This window comes from Aethina tumida, chromosome 5, assembly GCF_024364675.1.
Source record: "Aethina tumida isolate Nest 87 chromosome 5, icAetTumi1.1, whole genome shotgun sequence".
In the NCBI taxonomy this organism is placed as follows: domain Eukaryota; kingdom Metazoa; phylum Arthropoda; class Insecta; order Coleoptera; family Nitidulidae; genus Aethina; species Aethina tumida.
Window position 1 is genome coordinate 28,234,224 of NC_065439.1, and position 22,456 is coordinate 28,256,679.

At 32.2% G+C, this 22,456-nt stretch overlaps 2 protein-coding genes across 2 annotated transcripts in view; both read left to right on the forward strand.

The window, feature by feature from the left end:
* LOC109609621 (rap guanine nucleotide exchange factor 4) overlaps positions 1-22,456 on the forward strand; it is a 71,895-nt gene that overhangs the window by 2,665 nt on the left and 46,774 nt on the right. Inside the window, exon 2 of the mRNA XM_049967790.1 lies at positions 17,329-17,471. Coding sequence (XP_049823747.1) covers positions 17,329-17,471 — 143 coding nt within the window. The remainder of the gene's footprint in view (positions 1-17,328; positions 17,472-22,456) is intronic.
* On the forward strand, positions 9,552-11,097 carry LOC109609554 (putative ankyrin repeat protein RF_0381). The gene is made up of 3 exons (XM_020026237.2): positions 9,552-9,866; positions 9,962-10,876; positions 10,928-11,097. The coding sequence occupies exons 1-3, from the start codon at positions 9,671-9,673 to the stop codon at positions 10,951-10,953; spliced, it is 1,137 nt and encodes a 378-aa protein (XP_019881796.2). The 5' UTR covers positions 9,552-9,670; the 3' UTR covers positions 10,954-11,097.

The window sequence follows — 22,456 nt, forward strand, 5'->3', positions numbered from 1 at the left end:
TTTGTTATAATTTTCCACTGAAAATCCTACTTTATTACACCTGAAAATATAGAAATGTAGAATAGAGTGAATTTCTTATCTTCAGACCTTATTATTAATTCAGTCTCTTCTGTTTCAAAACATTTCTGCCACATTGTTTCTGTGAAACCAACCACTCCTTTATTATTAGAATTCAAAAATGCTTAAGCTTGAATTCAAGTACAACATTGTTCCTTGTTCAATTTAAAAATAATATAATAAGCTCTAAACTCCAATAGGAATAAAAATAAAGCAAATAATCCTGTTACACTCTAGCATGTTAATAATCAATCAGTTTTCGCTTCATAAAAATTTAAATTTTTTGCTTGACCAAGCTTGACCCTCTGCACATTGAATTATGGAATAATTTAAGTGTATTTCAAGTGCTAAATTTATCCCAAGGCAGTTAAACTTTTTTATTGGAGTTTCCATTATGTTTCGAGAATAATTTCTGCCAACTTAAAATATTGTGTAATCTAATCCATAATAATAAACTGATATTAATGGAACGGCCTTAATGGAGAATTTATTTGAGAACGTCCTGTAATTACATCTTAATGGAGTTTTTACTGCTCTATATATTGCACAAAAGTATGATTTGATTTTAATCGAATATTATATTTTTATAGAAGCTCTCACACTTATTAAAATAATTGCTCGTATAATTTACCATTCTGAGGTTGACACACAAATCATCATTTCCACCCCAAGTTACAACTTTAAAAAGCCAAAATTTTCTCCACAGTCATGAATAAAAAACCTCCGTTGCGAAGGACACTTGGGAGATATACAGTCATCATTTCCTTATCACCCAAACGATTCGTCTTCACAACATTATACTTTTAAAACAACGCCGCGATACGCGCAATGCTCACCTTCAAAAATTTAAATAAATCTGTACCGTGGGACGGATAAGTTTTGCGAAAGTAAAATCGGGAAACAAGTGGCGCGTTAGCAGTGTTTAGCAGAGTGAGAAATACCTTCCAGTGCTCAAATTCATGGATCAAGAGTCGCCGCTTTGAACGCGGACAGAACTCATTTGTTTTGCTCCACTTTAAATTTCAATTTTTTCACTCGATTTACTCAATTAATTCGTCGAAGGTCTGCACAAACTGGGGCCCAGTAAATCGTAACCTTGTTTGGATAATCCGATCAAACTCCCGATCGATAAATAAACAACGTTGTTTATATTAAGTTTTCAGTGCTGGGACATGTTACGCCGATGTTTTGCATTCGTTTGCCATGTAAAGATGTAAGTTGGGGGACAAGAATGGAGCAACTTCCAAACTCAATTTCCTACGGACAAAATAAAGTGGACGAATTGTATATCAATTTGGTGGAAACTCTGACGGTCACTGCACTCCGGGATGCGAAATGAATGATAAAACGTTGTCTATTTTAAAATACATAACGCGCTCTAATCGGATTTGTATTAAATTATATGTTCGTGACTGCGTTTCGAATGGTGCAGAATTTATTTATATTTATTTTTCTGCTTTGTTGTTTTAATAATTGACAGACCGTTGCAATTTGTTCACGGCTTAAAATTGCCTGAAACACCGTAAAAAAATATTTAATTGCCAATTTTGTTGTTAGCACTTTGTGGCGTTACGGTTTTATTTAATTAATGTGCATGTGCACTTCGTGCAACCCCCAAAATGTCCATATCCGGCTAATTTGATAATGGATTTTAAGTACCTAATCGTATTTGCCTCTAATGAAACACTTTAATTAGAATATTTGCACTGCACGTTGCCACAACGAATTCACATCATGGGTAGCTGGTTTGGTTGGCAGAAATTGGCGTTGAACGCATTTTATGTAAAAAAAGAAACGGTTTAATACCCACCTGTACATAGTAAACTGGAATTCCCTGTTCGCCTTAAAACTAACCCACGTATTCGCAGCCTCCCACAGTATCTGCACACTGACGGTTTATTTTATTTTTTCGCAGACAAATATAAAGATTGGAACGAACGTTCGGGTAAAAATATAAGAAGGCGCCAATACTGGTATGTTAATTTCATACTAAACGGTTGGCTAATGTTTATACGACCTTTTTCGCGAATTTATAACCCACTAAACTCGACTCGAATGCGTTTCTGGACGGCGAATGGCAATAATGAGGTATTGTGTTGCCGTTAAACACTCCACTTGAAAACGCTTATGTGTAAAAGGGGTTCGTACATCCAAACGGGGATTGTTGCAGACCTAATTGAGAAGAAAATTATAATTAATTAAATAAGAAAATTAACGCCCAACAAATGATTTTAACTAAGCCATAAAAGTACATAATCCCAGATAATATATTATTCAACGTTGTAATGTTTATTAAGCTAAATTAAATTTATATTTGGGACAATTAGAAAATTGGACTCACCAGCAGGATGTCGTGTGTATGAAACAAAAGATCTGTGGTTCCTTCATCCTACGCAACGTTTGTGTTTAATAAGTTTATTTGACTAATTGAATTTGGGAGAGGAAGCACTAATTTAGGGAGAGATCCTCACAAAATTCGTACGACCTACGTTTACTGGAATGGAAATTATCCACGCTTTGTTTCCAAAATAAACTTGTAGAGATTGCATAAGATTCATTAGTTCCAAATTATTAATAATTTTTGCTAATTAAATTTTGCCCGCAATGGGTACCACTCATGAAAACTATCTAATTATTCATTACAATAAACAGTAATTGAATAAAAATTAATTATTCAAATGAATTTATTTAATAGTTGAACGAAATTGATTCTGGTTTCCATATTTTACTTGGCCAAGATTACTTCGGCAGTAACAATGTCCATAAAAGTAGTAAGAACAAAACTATAAATTATTTAATTGTGCAATATTTGATAACTACCTCCATTATAATTATTATTCCCTTTATTGCGTTTTGCTATGTAAGAGAGGTAACAGAAATAATATATTCGGGTTAAAAATTTTATAGGTATTTAAAAACTGCCATTCTAAAAATATTCACTTTTATTGAGTAATAAAATGAAATGATCCTAATTACTAATAAAACACGTATCACAAAAATATTTTTCCAGGGGGAAACTATAAAAATATATTTTATAGATACATTCTCTATGTATATTTAAATTATTGACATTAATTATTTTGCTTAGTGACGTTTTGAATATTACACAGAAAACCGAGATTTGTAAATTTGTCGCTGTAGTCTCGATTTGGATATATTAATATTAAATTCCCTTTACGGTTTTAATATCGTATGAGTCTATTTCAGGAAATAATCCGTCCCAGGAATAAATTATGTAAATGTCTGACGTTCCTTCATTAAAATTGAAATCAGACATTTGCGAATTTTTATTAACACACAGTGACCTATAATTTTGTTAAACACTATTCAATTATTTGTATATTAAATTACATTTACGACAAATTGAAAACCTTGAGGAAAACGTGATACATAATGCAGTTTGCTTAGGATGATCTCCGTCCGTGCACTGAAACTTTGTTTGATAATTTATCTATTACCATTTCAAATAATGTAACTTAATTAAGATGTTCAGTTAATAGAGTTTATATTTCAATTTTACTGCATTAAACTAAAATTATAGTGACATTAAATATTTATTATGTTTCAATTTGTTTATTTATGCAAAAATAACTTTTATATTCCGTTACTTTAAAAGTTATTTTTGCATAAATAAACAAATTGAAACATAATAAATATTTAATGTCACTATAATAATTCATAATTTTTTAGTCATTTTCAGTTTTTATTGAATATCATTTATCTATTTTTGTTGATAATGACCAGATAAAAATTTGGTCAGTGATATTTAAGAAGTTTGTAGGTTTGTAGCTTTCGTTGGTTACAGAAAACTGCAATTATGTCGTCCCACCAGGTTTACACTTTTCCCACAAATAATGAATTTGGGGGAGAAGTAATAAAAATTATTGACTTCCTACGAAAAGGAAAATATAAAAGGCGTCTGCTTACAATCGGTTTCTGATTATTCAATATCAACACCCCACCGAATGATGATTGACTCCGAAAGAAGAGGATTCTTAACAACCTCTTTCTTTACATCCACATAAAAACCGTACATAATATAACAAAAGTCTCGACAGATCAAGTTCCTGTGAAAGGAACATTTATGCTCTTCCTCTTAAATAAACAACGGCGCTGCCCGGACAATGTGCTGCAGGAAATGTTATAAAACTTTACAACTGTTCCGACAGCCTGGAATCGAAAACACTACCGAACAATTGATGCAGAAAGTGGACGTGTATATCTCACCGCTTTACAAGCGGATCTTCTTGCAGGATATGATCTTGCAGGTGTTCAGTAATATTTTCAGCGCATGAAATTCCTGCGGCGCCGCGTTCGAAAACACGGCGACACTGCCCGGTCGGCACGTTTCCCCCTGCGGCGAAAGTTCTCCAACTTTTGACACCGTCAATGTGCAGGAGCACACACACACGCCTTGATTTTCGATAAAAGGCGGCATTTTATGGATGCTGAAGGAACCTAGATACGAACTATTTGCTATTATTTTTACTTACATTTTACAGTATTGACATGTCTAAAAATGATTAAGAACATTGAAAAAGGCAGATTTCAAGGAATATACAAAATACTTTATTAAAAACAACTATAAACAAGGTAAAAACGTTCAATAATTGTAATTTCGAGTCTTACTCGAACATCTTTATAAAATCGAAGAATGATCAATAAAAATTCATGAACATTCCAATCAGATGATATCTACCACATATCTAAACATTAAGTTTAAATTTAGGTTGAAATGTCTACAATTTTAATCCGCAATCAATACTTTTCACCTTCTCTCTGGAACCTGATAATTAGAACAGAAATTGGAGGACACACAATTTCAGGCATTTCTTTGTTTCAAGACGAAATTTGGCATAACATTTCAGTTCATTAGAAAAAAGAAATCAGCGTTTCCATTATCTAACGTCGTTAATATTCATATCGAAATTAAATTTAATGAGTTTTTATCAATCTAATTTAAGCATTCTCTTCAAACTTTTAAACGGTTTATCTGTTTCACGAATTTTCTTTGTTTCAACTTAGAATAAATTACGAAACTAATTCCATTAATTTTTTGCAACTTGTCTTTAGGATTTTGTAGTTCATTGTTACGCTTTCAGTTTCAGCAGCCCAGAAAATTAAATCGCCCAACTAGTACGAAACCTTGTGCGGTTACAATTTTGGAAATGCTAATCAACGTTATTCAAATAATTAATGTACTGCGACAAAGATTATCTTTGTATTAAATTATTATCATTTGATAGTATTAAATTATTATTATTTGAGTTGTAAACTGTTTGAGAGTTAACTCAGTTCACATTCAAACATATAATATTAAATTAAACTATTCGTGTAGGTTGTTCTAACGTGTAATAACAGTGCTAATGAATTCATTAACCTAAAACTTGTTTTTTATGCTTTCCAAAAACAAAATATTGTTAATATTTCACATCCTTTTGTTGCATGTTGACCTAGTTGCTGTTTTTGGTACATGGCAAATCGTTAATGTTTCATCGATTCATACCCAATTCAAGCAAATTCAAATTGCTGTTTGTTTCGACGTTTGTTATTTGTTTACTTACATTTTATTTATATTTTATTTGTGCGTGCATTAAACACTCGATTTAAATGAACGAACAACAAATAAAGTAAAACGTACATCAGTAAAATAATTTGTATTCCAGCAATAACAATGGTTGGTTAACAAAATTCGTTTTATATGTAAATATTGTGCGGGGATACCGTTTAGAAAAATTGCAATGTTACGTGTAATGTGTGTCATATCGATTAGATACTGCGCCTCACGTGAAAATATTGTAAAAATAATTTATAATCATTAGAGAACCCGACACGCATGGCGTGGATGTTATGCCTATGAATTTATTAGTTGTGGGAATGTGAACTACTTTTTATGGATTTCATTATGCGAATTGAACGAATAAAAAGAGGTTTCTTATCCCATATAGCAGTAGTTTTTCTGGGATAACTTTGATAACACTCCTACAAATGTGAGAGTTAGTGAGGATTATAAATTTCAGGAAATATAACATAACCACTTAATACCAACCAATGGGAACTTTCAAATTAATGAGAAAACGTCTTTACAGAGTTTAATAACAAGGAAAGAAACTTTGTGATTAAAAGGTGCAACTAGCATAGATACAAGGTGATTCACCTAACTTATTAATTAGAAGTTTATGGAGAACAGAAAATGGTATTGGTTTCAAATTTTTGTGGCAATTATAACTTGACTTGAACTATTTTTATAATTTATTTTGAACAAAGTTTTATTTCTGTAACTTTATATATTTTACTTGTAATTGAAATAAAATGGCTATACCATATATCAAACCCAGTAGTTTTTATTTAAGTTAATATTTTATTCCAAAAATTTTGACGATTGATGGTCTAATGTTTTTGGCACATAAGTTAAGCAAGGACTATTCTATAAGGATTCGTTAGTTATACTCCCAAATTTTATACAGGGTGTGTGTTATCTGACGTTTAATTTTGTGTTGTACTGAAAAAATTATCCAAAATTTAATGATTAGTTAGTAAAAATAACTATAATAATAAATAAAAAATATGACTAATAAACTACAATCTGTGGAAACACCAATTAAATTTTACAAATTTACATTTTTCCATTTTTTCATTTTTCCATTTTTTTTTCATCTTTCCTTTTTTATATTTTTCCATTTTTGCAGTTTTCCATTTTTCAATTTTTCATATTATCACGTTTCCAACTTTTGAATTTTCCAATTCTCCACTTTTCCAAATTTCCAATTCTCCACTTTCTCAAACTTCCAATTTTAAAAATTTACATTTTTCCATTTTCTATCGTTCTATTCTCCATTTTTCCTTTTTTATATTTTTACATTTTTTTTTTCAATTTTTCACTTCATCATTTGTGCCAACCATCGAAATTTTGTTTCAAACCTGAAAGGTCTGGAAGGACCAATTACGATTAGATTAATTCCGGAAAAAGCTCCAAAGAGTCGATAAGAGAAGTCAACATATGTTTCGTAACTACACCAAATCAATGTTGAAGTCCTATTAAACCGAAAAGACGTACGTAACTGCACGTTACATCGTTCCCAGTGGCCTGTTTATTTGATTACACGTCCACTTTCAACGTATTTAAAGGCAAAACACGGCGTCTGATCGCAGTTGTGGAACAGCTGACAGCATCGCAGTCGGTTCGCCATAGGGCCCCTGAATATAAAATGTGTTGTTCGGTGTACCAATGTTCCAGATGAGCGCGTTCCACTTTTAAGTTCACCAACGGAGCGACTAACGAACTGAAGGTTGCGTACGTACAAAGGTCAATATGGATTCCATAATTCAATAACTCAACCGAACTGTGTGCTTGGTGACGCACCACGGACCAAAACAGAAACCCAACCTTGGACCCACAAAGAGCTGAACGTTGATCCACATCACACACACGTAGATGTATGTATGTGTTGTAACGAAAATTCATTTTTATGTTTAATCCGTCCGTTTAAACCGTTATAATGGTTAACTTGTTGCGGCGGCGGTGGATAATAAAACGTGTCTTCCATTTGAGCCCAGAGACATATTTAAATTCCATTTATGTTTAAAAGGTCATATCGTTGTGTGTGTTAAATAAAATATACCAGCAGACACTCATCCCTAGAGATCCGCAGAACTAGGTCTCCCGATGTCTGCATGTCCGCGATAATGAATTCCATTAGTGGAGTGCTTCTCCATTTCGTCGAAGGAAAATTGTGAGAGGGTGTATGATCGTAACGAGACAAGTGCTCACCCTAGTGGTACGTCACGTAATAAAGGAAATATCTCGAGTGTGGAATTGCATATTTGCCTTCAAGTGTCCTTACCAGTTATTGGTGGACCAGTTCCTATGCAGGACACGTAAACTCGGAATTCGCTACCCACTGCAACGGATTGTCGACGTGGACCCGAGGGTTCGCATTAATGGGTTGCCACCAACCCACATGGGACGTACCGTGTTTTATGAAGAGTGAAAGTTGTAATTCTCAATAGTTGGAGCAATCCTGATCGAGTAATTTTGTGGGTTTCCAATTATGAACCTTCTCTTTGATAAAAAGTTTCCTGTTAACTTCTTAATAGACGCTTGTGCTTTTTGTAATTAGCGTATTCGTAATTAAAGTGGGACTTGAAATCATATTACGCACAATAAACTTCACCTACTTCATGTATTTCCTTTGAACACTCCTTCAATACGTATACCTAAAGTTTCAGATTGCATTAAAGAATAGTTAATTGGATTGCCCGATGTTTGTTCCTCAAGAGTCTAGTTTATTAAATGAAAAGTGTTCCTGCACGTAGCAAAGAGTTTCACAATCAATTACCCTCCCCGTAAATCAATGTCGAAAGTTCGTATTGATTTTTTCGAATTTAACTTCATTGTCATTTTCAGGTGTGTCTGAAAATCTATTAAAATTAACAATAAATTAGTAGCCAACTATTGTATTATTGATAATGTATTTTTCTTGGGGATTTTCCTGGCAATTTGCAGGTAATCAGATATATGTCACTCTCACGTCAGATTCAGCAGGATGTGTAATCCGGGATTTCTGCACAACATACCCGAACCTGTTTATTTCAATTTAAATGCGACATAGCATATTTCCGCCTTCATCTATCCATGTGTGCGTCCTGAAACGTCAATAAAAACAAACAACATCATGTTCGCCACTTTATGACTGCTTTGTAAATAAATTGTTGGGTTTCAGCTTCTCCGTACGTTTTACATGATTATTATTAACCAAAATTTTACAATTTTTTACAATATTAGTAATAAAAACACGATTTATTTAGAAGGAAACGTCACGTCATAATTTATGGTCATTTCTCCTAATAACCAGACGGGCAACTTGGGCAATTTGCAGGAAAACGCGATTAGTGTAACGAATGTTCCCTAAAATGACAAATTTAATAATTGCACCAGCAAAACGCGACGTTGAGAAACGTCACAATTTGTCCACGTCGACCAGGGCCCCGGCAAAAGCAACAAAACTCTTTAATTGTGCCCCGAGGCGATTTTCCACAATTCCTCGTCAAAGTTTTTGTTCTTGACTGACGACGTTTTTCTTATTTTGGATTTTTTCCTCTTGTCCCCTTCATATTCTTCGTCCGATGTTAATTTCCATTGTGCGACATAATTTAAGTATTAAATTTACTCAATTTTTACTGGCTAATGAATTTTTAATTTAATACAATAAAATTTAACTGTCACTTGACTTATAAAATGGTACTAAATAGTACTAGCTAATTATTATTTATTTAATGTGTCTTTGACTTTGTGCATATAATAAAGATAACAGATATTTTGAATAAGTTTAATCTAAATTCAATAGATAAGAGATAATTTTATCCAAGTTTGGTACATATATAAATGATGACAATCATTTTTATTACACCCAGTATAATATTATAATGTGCTGCTTCACTATCTATAGTATAAATACAGATATTTACAACTTTTCGAATATTATAACAATCGTATTAACTTAATTAGATTATTTTATTTGAATAGTTACTGATAATGCTTTCGTCAATAATGATAAAAATATTGAGATAAAAAAATAACAGTTGATTTTAATTAGAGTAATCTGTCTTAAAAATGTATGGCGATATCTACGCGTCCGAAGATGATTTTGAATGTGAATCTATTGTTGAGTTTTGTCCATTAGCGGCTGCAAAGAAAGAAAGTTTCAGTGTGTTGCTTTTGGTGCTTGAAAATTTAAAACTCTACAACATCGATTTGGATAAGACTGATGAAAACGGAAATACTTTACTACACATTTGTGCTGCAAAAGGTACGTAACATTGATCATGTTATCATTTATCATGTTTACTTAGAAGTTTACTGATAAATAAATACTCGTGTTTGTTTGTTAACATTTTGTTGTAGGTAATTTAGCATGCGTTAAAAAAATACTTTCAATTGGTGGTGTTAGTAGACTGTTAAACAAGAAACAGCAGACTCCACTTCTACTGGCGTGTTCCAAAGACTCCTCAGAGTCATTAGAAATTGTTGAACTGTTAGTAAACCATGATAACACTTTAAATGTACCCGACATGTTCAACGAGACACCAATATTCCACGCCGTCAGGGCCGGAAGCGCCTCCATGGTTAAATACTTGCATTCAAAAGGAGCCACACTGACCCACAAAAATAAAATAGAAGAATCACTGCTGCACGTTTGCGACAACGCAGAAGTAATGCGGTACCTCCTCCAGTACAAGCTAAACGTAAACAAAGCCTCAGCCGATGGCACGACCCCGTTGCAGGTCGCGGTGGCACGAGGCAACGTGGAAACCGTCAAATTATTGATACAGAACGCGGCTTACATTCACGTGGTGGACACCAAACAAAGAAGTCTTTTACATCTGGCCATATTATACGACCGTTACGACATTGCTGAATTGCTATTTAAAAATAAAATCGATGTTAATGCGGTAGACGAAGAAGGACTTACTGCATTGCATTATGCGGTGGATACGGGCCGAATGTCGTACGTTGCGTTGCTTTTGAAATTTCAAGCCAAAGTAAACGTTATGGATATTGATGGGTATACACCTTTGCACGTGGCTGCAACGAAAACCAATATAGAAATAATTGATTTATTGACGAAGAGAGATGGTAGGGCTGCAGTGGCGAAAACATTTAATGGCGATATTCCGTTACATATTGCTGCTAGGTGCGGTAATTCTGCTGGTATATATGTGTTACTCAATGAAACTGATAAATTTGTAAAGAATTTTGAAGGACTAACACCTATCGATGTTGCAGATGACGCATGTAAAGGCTGTTTTAGCATTAATAGTAAGTTAAAGAAACTTAATGATTGTATGTGTAAGTATTATTTATTTTTAGAATCACATTGGTTTTATGTTGTATAAACGAAGGAGTGTAACGTTTTATTGAAAAAATCAAGTACCAGGGCCATCAAGTAAAGGCCATCGATCGGGGTTCTTCAACTTGTGGATAGGACTATTATTAGAGAAATTAATCCGTATTTTCATTTTTAAATTAAATGTTGACAAAGTAAATTTTTGTTGTTTTATTTATTATTAGAAATTTTTGGGGCAATTATGGCTTGAATAAAATTTCATTCCGGTTTAGTTAGACTATCAATCACCTGTCAATAAATAAATATACATATTGTAAAAACATAATTAATTTTAACAATTAAAAATTGACTAGTTGATCCTGGAAATAAAAATATTTTATCAAGGGACGTCCCAATATTTTAGTCAGCCAGTCTAGAGCATGTCGGTGACGCGAACCCATAAGATTTCCCCTTCCAAAAAGTGCCCATCCCGGCTAAAGAAGTTTTTACTTAAAAAATTACTAGTCTGGAGATGGAGGGTGTTTAAATTATCTTTTCTTGATGGTTTCCCTTGTCACTTAAATCCTTAATTCAGATTTGGGCGGCCTCAAACAATAGGAGATTTTACTTCACCTTCTCATTTGAATTTGAAGCATAATGGAAAGAATGGCTCTGAATAGAATTTACTGTTATTAGCCTGCTGTTATTTTACTCCTGGTTTTTTAAGAGACAAGTCACTTGTAATTTGAAATCCTGAATTTTAAGTCCCCTTAAATTGTTGTTTAAAAATATAATAAAACTGTGATTCGCATTCAACAGTCAGCAGGAATATGTAGAGTTGGGCAAGGCAAATTCGTTTGTGTTCTTAGGAAATGATGCATGAAGGATAGTAATAATCCAAGTCGTTCCCTATGTAAACTGAGATAAACCAGTTTTCCTAGTCCCATCTAGCAACAGGGCGAAATCAAATCAGACGGAGCCCCGTTTTTCGATTTAATATTCTTTTAATAGCTATATATCCTGGGTGGATCGTAGGTGGAGTTGCAGTAAATACACTGAAGTGAGGAGTTTAAGAAGCCGATATAACCCCAGGATTGGAGCTTGAAGGGAGACGGAATCGATCGGAGAACTTCCATTTGTGCCCGGTCCCCTCGAGAATGAATATGTTTAGGTGGAAATATCATCGGCGGCAATCTGTTTCCACAACGTAACTCGCCGGTTTAAAAATTTCATATTCGGCATAGAGATAATCATTTTCCTCTGGAAACTGCCGAAGACCACATTTCCGAAATGGCATATGAAATCCTATATGACTGGTTTCATGTCAAAGGCGGTTCATATACAATCATCTGTTTAAGTCCATGTGAATGAAACATGTAATGATGATCCAATTTTGCATTAAATAAATTAAAGAAATTAAAAACACCTCTCAGGACCAATTACTTAATTAATTTCAAAAATAAATTATTTAATTTACTAAACAGTAGACAATTTGGGAGCAGTAACAATTTTATTTTGCACCATTTAAACCAATTTCAATTTAAACATTTATAGTTGATTAATGGAAATATAATGCCATATCAGGTCCAATGCGCTTCATTTCGAAACTAATTTATATCGAGTTAATTGAAAGCACTAGATATTCGAAAGTCGAAATCAAAACTAACTGAATAATTTACACTGAAGGGGAAATTGTTTGATATATTAAATTGTCATGTTTGGATTCAATTGACATCAGTATTATCTGCTTTCAATTCAACATATTCAATTCTAGTCACAAGATAATCAAATTTCAATTTTGATATGACGAAAAAATCAATTTAAATTTGTGTATTCTGCGTTGCCTACCCCAACCAAAAACAAGGAACCGCGACATCACAGAAACGTAGATTGCGCGTGCGCCAGTCACGAGTATGTCGGTGACGCGAACCCTACAAAAAAGTGCCCAATGCAGCTCACTTCGAAAAAACTAAAAAAATATATTTAATGGCGGACCAGCATGAACTAACTTCGTTCGTTATCTGGATATAATTTATAGTCTTGGTGGTAAAATATCGCCGAAGTTCAAATATCAGACGTACAGTATCAAACTGCACTTTTCTTTAAATCGAATCTCATGTAAATCCGTAATTTATTGAACTATTAACCGTTCAATAGTAGAAATTCGATCAGTAACATTTTATTCATTTATTCACAGCTTAAAAGAAGAATTTATTTTAGATTTCAAAACCTTCAAGAGAAATAAATTTATTAACAATGAATACTTTACGATAATGTATTTTTATTAAAGTATATTGTGCTCTATATGTCGAAAAATTTCAATTTGCTTGCAATATAAATTATGTTTTATTAATTTCCCAAGGAATTCGGTGATATTAGTTTTATTACGTGATCAAAAGTTTAGAAAATTACATCGTCACATCCACTTAAAAAAACATATAAGTGAGTGAAGAGCCAAGAGATTAACAAATAAGTTCAAATCAATTCATTAGAAGATGGTCGTGGTGCACAAGTTGATTGTTTCATCGCGAGCAATTTAACAATTGCAGGGGGTCATTACTTCCGTAATGGTGTTCCGGTGTTCTAAATTAATTCTGCACTTGCCGCAAATTGAAATGCCCCTTTTCCAATCGTTAATTTTTACAGCGCCGGAACAATTTTATTCCGTCAAATGATCCAGTTTAGATTGGTGCATTACGAAATAACTAGGCCATTAGATGGAAGTTGCATTGATACAAATTTTAACGCAAATTGGGATTCTGTTCCACTCAGAGAAAATTGACAGTTGAAACTTGAATCAAATTGAATCGGATCGGAGATCGTTTATTCCTTACAAATCGAGCAATTTTATCGAATCAAATTTGCGGTCAATTTTGGTTCATCAATGAGAACTGATTGGGTACTATGGCCACATATATTAATAATCGTAATGAACCCTGGCGAAAATTCCTTTGAAAATACCCTTTTAAATCCCCACTAATTAATTTACTAACTCCGAATGGAGGAGGGCTGCTGCTATTTTTCATGTGGTCCTAATTGGGTTACTCAGTTTCTATATCCGTTAATTTTTTGCGGGAAAATATAATTAGTTTTCGTTTTCTAATTGGACTGTATTTCAAATTGTTACATTATTACGAATAACACAAATAAGTACACAATAAAAAAACTTTCAAGCCGAATATCATAAGCTACATCTTGAAAATAAAAATGAAATGGCAAGACAAAACGTCGGATGAGCCATTAGTAGTATGAGGAGTCGATAAAAACAGTATCGCAGTGACCATAAACATTTAAAATTTCAAAATCCCGTCTATGGGGCCGTAACAATGTAAACGATCAGGCTTTTATGTTTAGTTGAGACAATTAGAAAACATTGGGGGATCACGAAAGCCCAGAAACATTGAATACAAATAGCCAGAGAAAGGTTAGAATGGAAAACCTATAAAATGATGGGGGACAGATTTCAGAATGTTACGTTTTCTACACATGTCCTTCGCATGTTTCACCAGTTGATCGTTTCATTTGGGAACGAGATATATTGTGTAATATTTCTTGTTTATCATTTTCGTTTATCCGAGATAGTTCTCAGGTACAACGTCAATAAATATTAAAACTTGTATACAGATTCAAAATGGGAATAAGCGCATGAATTTATTACTTTTTGTTTTATAAATAATTTCAGATATACTGAATTATTCTGAGCTAAATTATATTTAATCATAATATTTCAAATTTTGATAAATGGTAGGTTCGAAGCTGTCAGAATAAATTATATAAAAAGTTTTAATTAATGTTACCTTATAAAATCAATGTCCGCAGAATTGGTTTATTAATTAATATAATATTAATATTTAATATTGTATATTGGTCTGATTTCTGTAAGGCTGGTATACAAACTTTGTTTCGATGAATAATTTAACACAATCGTAAGGCATGTTCACCTCTTTGGCGAATAATTAAGCCAGTAAAACTGTTTGTATGAACATTATATTAAAGTACGAAATGTGAATATGAAAGAAGGTGATTCCCTTGAAGTTTCCAATCTTTGTGTTGCCAGAACTGAGTACTCAATCAAACAATAACACGCGATCTTGTCGTATAACACGCAATCTCGTCATGCCACTGAATTATTGAATGAATTTAATGCGCCATTTTATTACAGATTTCATATCAAAAAAAGTGTGTATACCAACGACTAGATTTTGGTTTTAGGAAATTTATGTGTGAATATTTATTTTGAATATTTGTATATTAATTATTGATTTTAAAGATTGACATCATTTGATTCTAAAGATTAATATATTTGTCAAGAAACAAATGTATAGTGAAATCTAATTGATTTTATGACAAGTCGTTTAGTCGCTACAATTCATCATTTTTATCGGCTCAATACATAGAATTCTGAACGAAAAAATGTTCAATCGTAATCTCTCAAATTATGACAAATGACTCGGGCCTGGTGAAACATTCATCAAATAAAAGAAAAAAAATTAAAAATGTATTATTTATATCTAGTAAATTTCATTACTGTTGTTTTTATAATTAAAAATATTGATAATAAAATAATTATTATTATTAAATTACAATCTAATATATAATAAAATAAATGACTCAAACTTGGTATGAAAAAATATGATTTTAATCAGTGTGAAGCATCTTAGTTATTGGAAAAGCCGAATAATGGAAGTTCAAGCCAATTAAAGTCTATTGATCAAGTTTCATCAGACAGTTATGTTTACTTCTCAAAATGATCTCTAATATTTCTAACTTGGTTTAAACTTGTTATACTTACTTAGATGCCTGTACAGGTGTTAGGTTTGAAAATTACAGCTATGAATATTAATTCATTGTCTGCTTAACGTGTCTGCAAAAATAGAGGTTTATTACTTTAGGTTTAATTTTAATGCCTCTTTCATAGCTTGGAGTATATGGTCACTTATTATTTACCATTTATTTGATATACATTGTCTGTCAAACAAAAATATACCTTTGGTTTCTTTAAGAATTGTTTGTAAACTCTCACGCTATTGGGTAAGGACAAAGAAGCACGTACAAATTAATATTTCATGAAATCAATGACGATAAAAAAACTAGAAATAATGATTTTTTAATTTTGTTTTTTTCTACCGTTGAGGCACACTAATCATTTAACTTTTTAAATTAATTCTTTTTATTTTAATGTAATTAAAATTGAACATTTTGTTAGATCAATTGGAGTAGTGTTACTGACTTGGAATATTAATTTGGTAAATTTGTTGGTAACTTAATACGATCCTTGAACCCCGAAGTTTCTGTTAGATTGGGGTAAACTTAGACCTTTTCGTCGGTCTCTGTATTAACTTAAGTAAGCTATTGTAGTAAAAGTTCTATAAATAAACAGTATGGCCCAAAATTGATTGATAGAAACACATTATAACACAACAATCAGTAAATATATAAAGATACTTAGGTTTGTATGCTTTGGAAACATTAAATCAGTTGAAATGGACGGTAAATATTTATTTTAGAAATAAATATTTATAAAGCCAATCGTTTGATTAGAATAAATACTTTAGTTAATATCTAAACTATTACATCATTGTTAGTGTAATAAAAAGTAAGCACGTCTAATGAAATTGACGTTCACCGTTGGAGCCCCATCGGAATATTAATTGCATTAAATAGTTTATACATGACTAAAACAACACAGTTAACGAACTGTTCCGAGAAGCCATGAGAGTTTGGGTTAGGTTAGGGTAACATCAGACCTTACGTTGGGTCAAAGCATTACTTTCTATAATAACAAAGTAAATTTATTGAGTTATCCGACCCAAGTTTTGTAAAGAGACGTTATAAGAAATTTGCAGTTTACTTTATAACCAACGTTCAGGAAACAGTTATTTGATGATGCCCACCCACTCTGGGCAAATTGAATGGGACTTTATGAACTTTTAATTACCTCGTGGGTGCAGATCTTACGATCCTTCTCTAATATTGTTATTGGCTTTGTCTGTTGGTTATAATGAGGTGTGCAAAAACTTACAGGGATTTCATGAAAATCCAATTTTAAGTTCGCAATATTAAATTTTGTGATACACAAGATGAGAACTGGTGCTGGTTTTATTAAATTTTAATATATTGTGTTTTAAATGAAACTCCATACTAAAATAATATTTATGTTTGAGTTTATTTCGTTCATGTATTATTATTGCTTTTAAATTTTCAGATGTAATTGTATTTATAAATCCATAAAAATATATGAAATCCCTTATAGAATAGAGAGATCCATTTACTTGGTGACAAAGTAAAGTGGCCTGAAGAAACTAGACTCGTCAATAAAAGACAGATCCAGAGTCAATTTCCACCTTTTCCCGCTTTCACACATATATCTGGAGAGCCAACCCTTTTGCTGTACCCGTAGCCAAATATTTTGTTCAAGTTTTATTTAAGCCAATGTTATTTTCAGGCCGTGCGACCGTAATGTGAAAGACGTGGAGTTAATATGTGCGAGGCTGCGTCGCGTGGAGCAGCTATGCCGTCTGCCCAATTCGGTGCTGCAACAGTTGGCCCTGTGCGGATACTACGAGGACCTGGAAAAGGGGGTGACGCGTAAGTAATGTGCATGGACTGGGGATTGGGGCTAATCGTACAGTTGGAGAAAGTGCTGGTCTCCAGGAGACAATTAGGGGCCACAGAATTGTGACGTCAATCAATTGTAGCAACCGGAGCATGAAAAAATATAAAAACATGCGTTGTAAACTAATCATTCACCTGTTGTTTATGTTTCTGTAAAGTGTAGGAAAAAGAAGTGAAAAGAAGTAATTTCTGGCTGATATTTCTCACAGTGCGCTTCACCGTAAGTGCCTTCCTTCCCTTCAGACGACGTATCTGAATAATGAGATGAGTTCAGATAAGATAAGGACTTTTTTTCTACAGAAAATGATCGGCGGCACGATCTCCCGCCGCTTCACCCCGAGGACTTTATGCATAGACAAAAATTCGAATAAGGTCGTCTTTTTTTAAAACAATGCACGCTTTCAGGTTTTTTCGGATGGCCTCTTTCAAAGGCGCACACCCTTTGTTTGATCCTGGCTAGAAATTCTGTTTGAGCTGTGGAAAAAAATTAACTGTTCGCGAAGTGGGAGATTTGTGTCTCCAAAAAGACGTCGGTTGTTCGAACGAAATGGTGTACTGTGTGATTCATCCTATATTCCTCTGTAACATATACGTTTAGCTATATACTTTTAAATTAAAATTAATCAGAATTAATATAATAATTAGAAAACTTAGATAGTTTCTTTAGTTATATGATTTAATATTTATCTTAATTAAAATAAATCAGACGGAGAATGATTAGTTCAGGTTAACACCACTTTCAGTTTAATTTTAATAATAATAATTAAGCCGTAACCCTCAAAAAGTTCGAGATAGAAATTTAGCTAATAAAGTCTAAACGTGTTCCATGTTATAAACCAAAAGTCGAGCTTTTCCACTCTCCACCTATAAAAGATCTCTGCAATTCTCACACCGTCGCCTTCACCTCCGGCATACAAAATAAGAAAACTTTTTTTCCGCCAGTTTGAACGTGGCCAATTAAAGTGAGTGGGGATAAAGGGCTCAGCGGACAATTAGCGACGGTGAGACAAGCAACATCAGGGCCAACGATCCAGACGAGACTTGTCCGAAAGTTGTGCACAAGATGTTCGTCTGCGAGTTGAAATTAACCGATCAGTGCCGCGGGGGCTGCAGGGATACAGGGTACGGATTGCAATAAGCCAACATCGGTGGGTGGTTAATCGAATGTAAGGCACCGATAATTGGAAACGGTGTCACGTCCATAAGATGGCATGCTGGCAAATTATCGGAAATGTTGCAATTTTATTGAACGAACTACTCATTAAAGAGATTTGTTTTATTTCTGTGTTTTGTTTAAGTTAACATATGTAGGTTGATCATTCAGATGTTAAATGTTTTTATACAATATTTTTAAAAATATTTATAATTTTAACTTGATTAAATATAAATTTGTGATATTCATATATATTTATGCTGGCTGTTAAAATATATAACTTTTATGTAATATTTACTATTTAAAATCAGTCCATATCAATAAATTTCTCTTTTTGTTTTTGTTTTGAACCGTAAAATAAATATTACAAATCGAATTCCTATCATTCAATCTCCAATACTCCAATAAATTGTAGATTTTACTGTCATTCAAACTAAACGAAAATAAATTTCAAACAGAAACTTTGCATGTTCGATGCTTGAACTTTGATTATGCTTCACCAACGACAATAAATTGAATCCTGATAAAGAAGACAACTTTTCAGTTAATAAAACTTTATTTACTTATAATTTGAAGTGCATCCATCGACAATGCAAAACTTTCAAAAGTTATGTTTGAGTTATGACAACAAATTAACAGATATAACAAAAATCTTATTTTTATTAAAGTATTTCAAGCTGAGACTATTGGCAGAAAGTAGAGCAAATTTTTTAAAATTCAAATAAGTTTTGTCCTGGTTATTATATTCAAAAAATATATATTAAAAATTAACTTACATTACAATTACATAGTTAAACAGTAAAAAAATAAAGAGTTTAATTTTACTGAAGAATATAATATAAATTCAGAAAGCCCAAAGAAGTAAGAAGGATTTAATATAGAAACTTGTAACTGGTTTTTGTCTGACTACTATCCAATAGATGGTGGTGAGAACGCAAGTTAAATTTAAATTCATCCAACACATGGAACAAATTTTAGTTTCTAATAAGAAAGCAAAATGTGAATGAAATTATAATGACAATAAAAGTCACTCAAAATGATATAAATTTAGTTTATTTATATTTCAAAATGTTCTCTGTAGTAATAAAATATTACAAATTACAGAATGTTCTTTTTATTATGCTATTTTAGTTTCTTGTTGTGAGGTACATAAACGGTAACACATAAATTTATATGTATGATTTGACATTAAAAATTAATTCAATTTATATTGCTAACCATTTTGAAAAGATCATAAAATGTTTCGACCTCTAGAGCATAATAAAGTTTTATGAAAATGAATTGCATTCATTGTAAATAAATATATTTCTATTGCAATTCTAAAATAAAAATTTTGAATCGTCTTTTAAGCTGAGAACAAATTGAAATATCACTGCTTAAATTCCTACTATTGAATATTTTATAGTTCAATAAATTACAGATTTACATGCGATTCGATTTAAAGAAAAACGAAGTTTAAACACGTGTTTGATATTTGTTATGTTTTATCAAAGGCTAAAAAATATTTCCAGATTACGAAGATAGAATTTTAATTAGTTCATGTTGATCAAATGCTGGATAAATATATTTTTTAGTTCTTTGTTATTTTGTATCATAAATAAAATATAATTGTATGTTGCTAAAATGGCTGTGTAATTTATTATACCTCAAAACAACGTCCTGAATATTCGGCAAAAAGGGTAAATCATGTTCATGGAAGACATAAATTAACTCTCACGCCCTTCCAGTTTCAAACGCTACAATTTCGCAGACGAAAACCATTTAATCCCCCAATTTAAAAAATTTACTGCATCGTCATCCTGTTTTTTTCATATATTAATTTAACCTGTTAATATGTCCCAAAGGAGTGCAATAAATAAAAGGCTGGAACCCAATTGATGGTGTAAAGCACTGCGTACATTAATTTGGTAAAATAATGACACCGAGAGGTGAGAGGTTTCATTAACTTTCAGCTCAACGACTTTGAAATAGCTTTTATTTGATTGTAGGCCCAATTTACACTGTTATTTGTGCAACTTAATTCCGCCTACTAAAAAGAACAAACTAGACTGCACAAGGCAGCGTTACAAACCTACGTCTTACTAGAAGGTTCGTGCTAATACAACAAAATATAGAAATGCAACATATGCATAAAAGACAAAAAGGCTATTGTTTATCGATCTGGTAATTTAGTACAGAAAATTAAAAATAATTTACTTCATATAAGAAAATAAATGGCGTAATATAATTACTTTTTGTGCTATGTATTTTATCATAACATTTTGTTCACAATTTTCTCCAAGTAAATGTGTAAAAAAAGTCTTATCTAAATCAATATTTTGCATATGTGTGTATATTATTAATATAATAATAATCATTAATTTATATATTATCAAAAATAAATAATAATAAATAATTTTAATAATGCATTATTCAAAAATGTTCTGTTTTTTAATAATTACTACTGTGATCGTAATATAATATTTAAAATCTATATAAAAATATGTAATAGCAAGAATTTATTTTAGCGCATCCACCATTTTTAAAACAAGTTAATGTATTAATGGATACTATTCAGTAAAGATGGTGTCATTTAACATAATGTCAAAGATCGTTTCAAAATCGATTTAATGAAATATTTAACATTTAGTATTTCTTAATCAAGGTTTGTGTTAATTCTGTTTTACAACCTTTAAAATATGATCGCTGAACATGTTATAAATGTGTGGATATTCAGGGTACTGTTTAAAATTTTCATCTGTTTTTGTCATTGTCAAATAGAACGTGAATACAATATTTTAATAAAGCATTTCATGAAAATTCTCTTGTTGTTAAATATTTTTGTTATTATTATTTCTATTGTAACGTATTACACACGGTAATTGTTTGACTTTAGATTTACGTAAATTTATCGCATTAAATAAGACTTAATTTAATAATTTGCTTTAACTTTTGTCTGGCATTTCAGAGCACAGTTTTAAGTTGTCATCACTGTTTCGTGTACATAAACATCCATTTAGTACAAATTTATCGGAATCACTTTTTAAACCGCAATTTGCCATTAATTTAACGACCATGGACGTTTTAAACAGGAAAAAACCATTCCGGTAAATTCACGCCCTTCACTGATAATTACACGAAATAAAATACAAGTTGATGTAGTTTATTGCGACGTTTCCAGTTACCGATGAGAGTAAATAAGCTTCCCCTAACAAGTTTACGGCATTCCAATTATTTTTAATAAAATTAAAGTATTTCAAAAGCCTTGTTATAAAGTTTTTTATGTGTTGTATTCAATTAAACTGTTTTACATTTGTATGTAATATACATATATCAGATATCCTATTATGCGGGGGCGTATCAGATGTTGTCGGTTGTTTAACCGACATAAACAAAATGGAAAACGGATCTTTTTAAATTGTTCTTCCGCTTTTACCGAACTACGTGACTCGAAAACCGGCTGATTACTTCCGCCTGTTCCGACGGAGAAACATAATGCGACAACATTGTTATGCGGTAATTTCTTTGTTTCGTGCCAAAACGGCCGGCCGGAGGATTAAAATCGAAGAATAATAAAACGTCCGCCATGCAAGTTCTTCCACTTGAAAACTTAATGTTTTACTTTATGACCTCTCTTCAGGTATCCTTCACAAGTAACGGGACGTGCGTATGAATATTTATCCGTGCTTTTCTTTGTCGCACGATTGATCGATAGAAAGGGTGACGAATTACAGGAAATTGTGCTTCGCACGAGTGATATGAAAGTTGAAAAATTAATATAGTGGTTTATGTGTCCGGGTGGAGTGCCCATAATTAATGTGTGCTG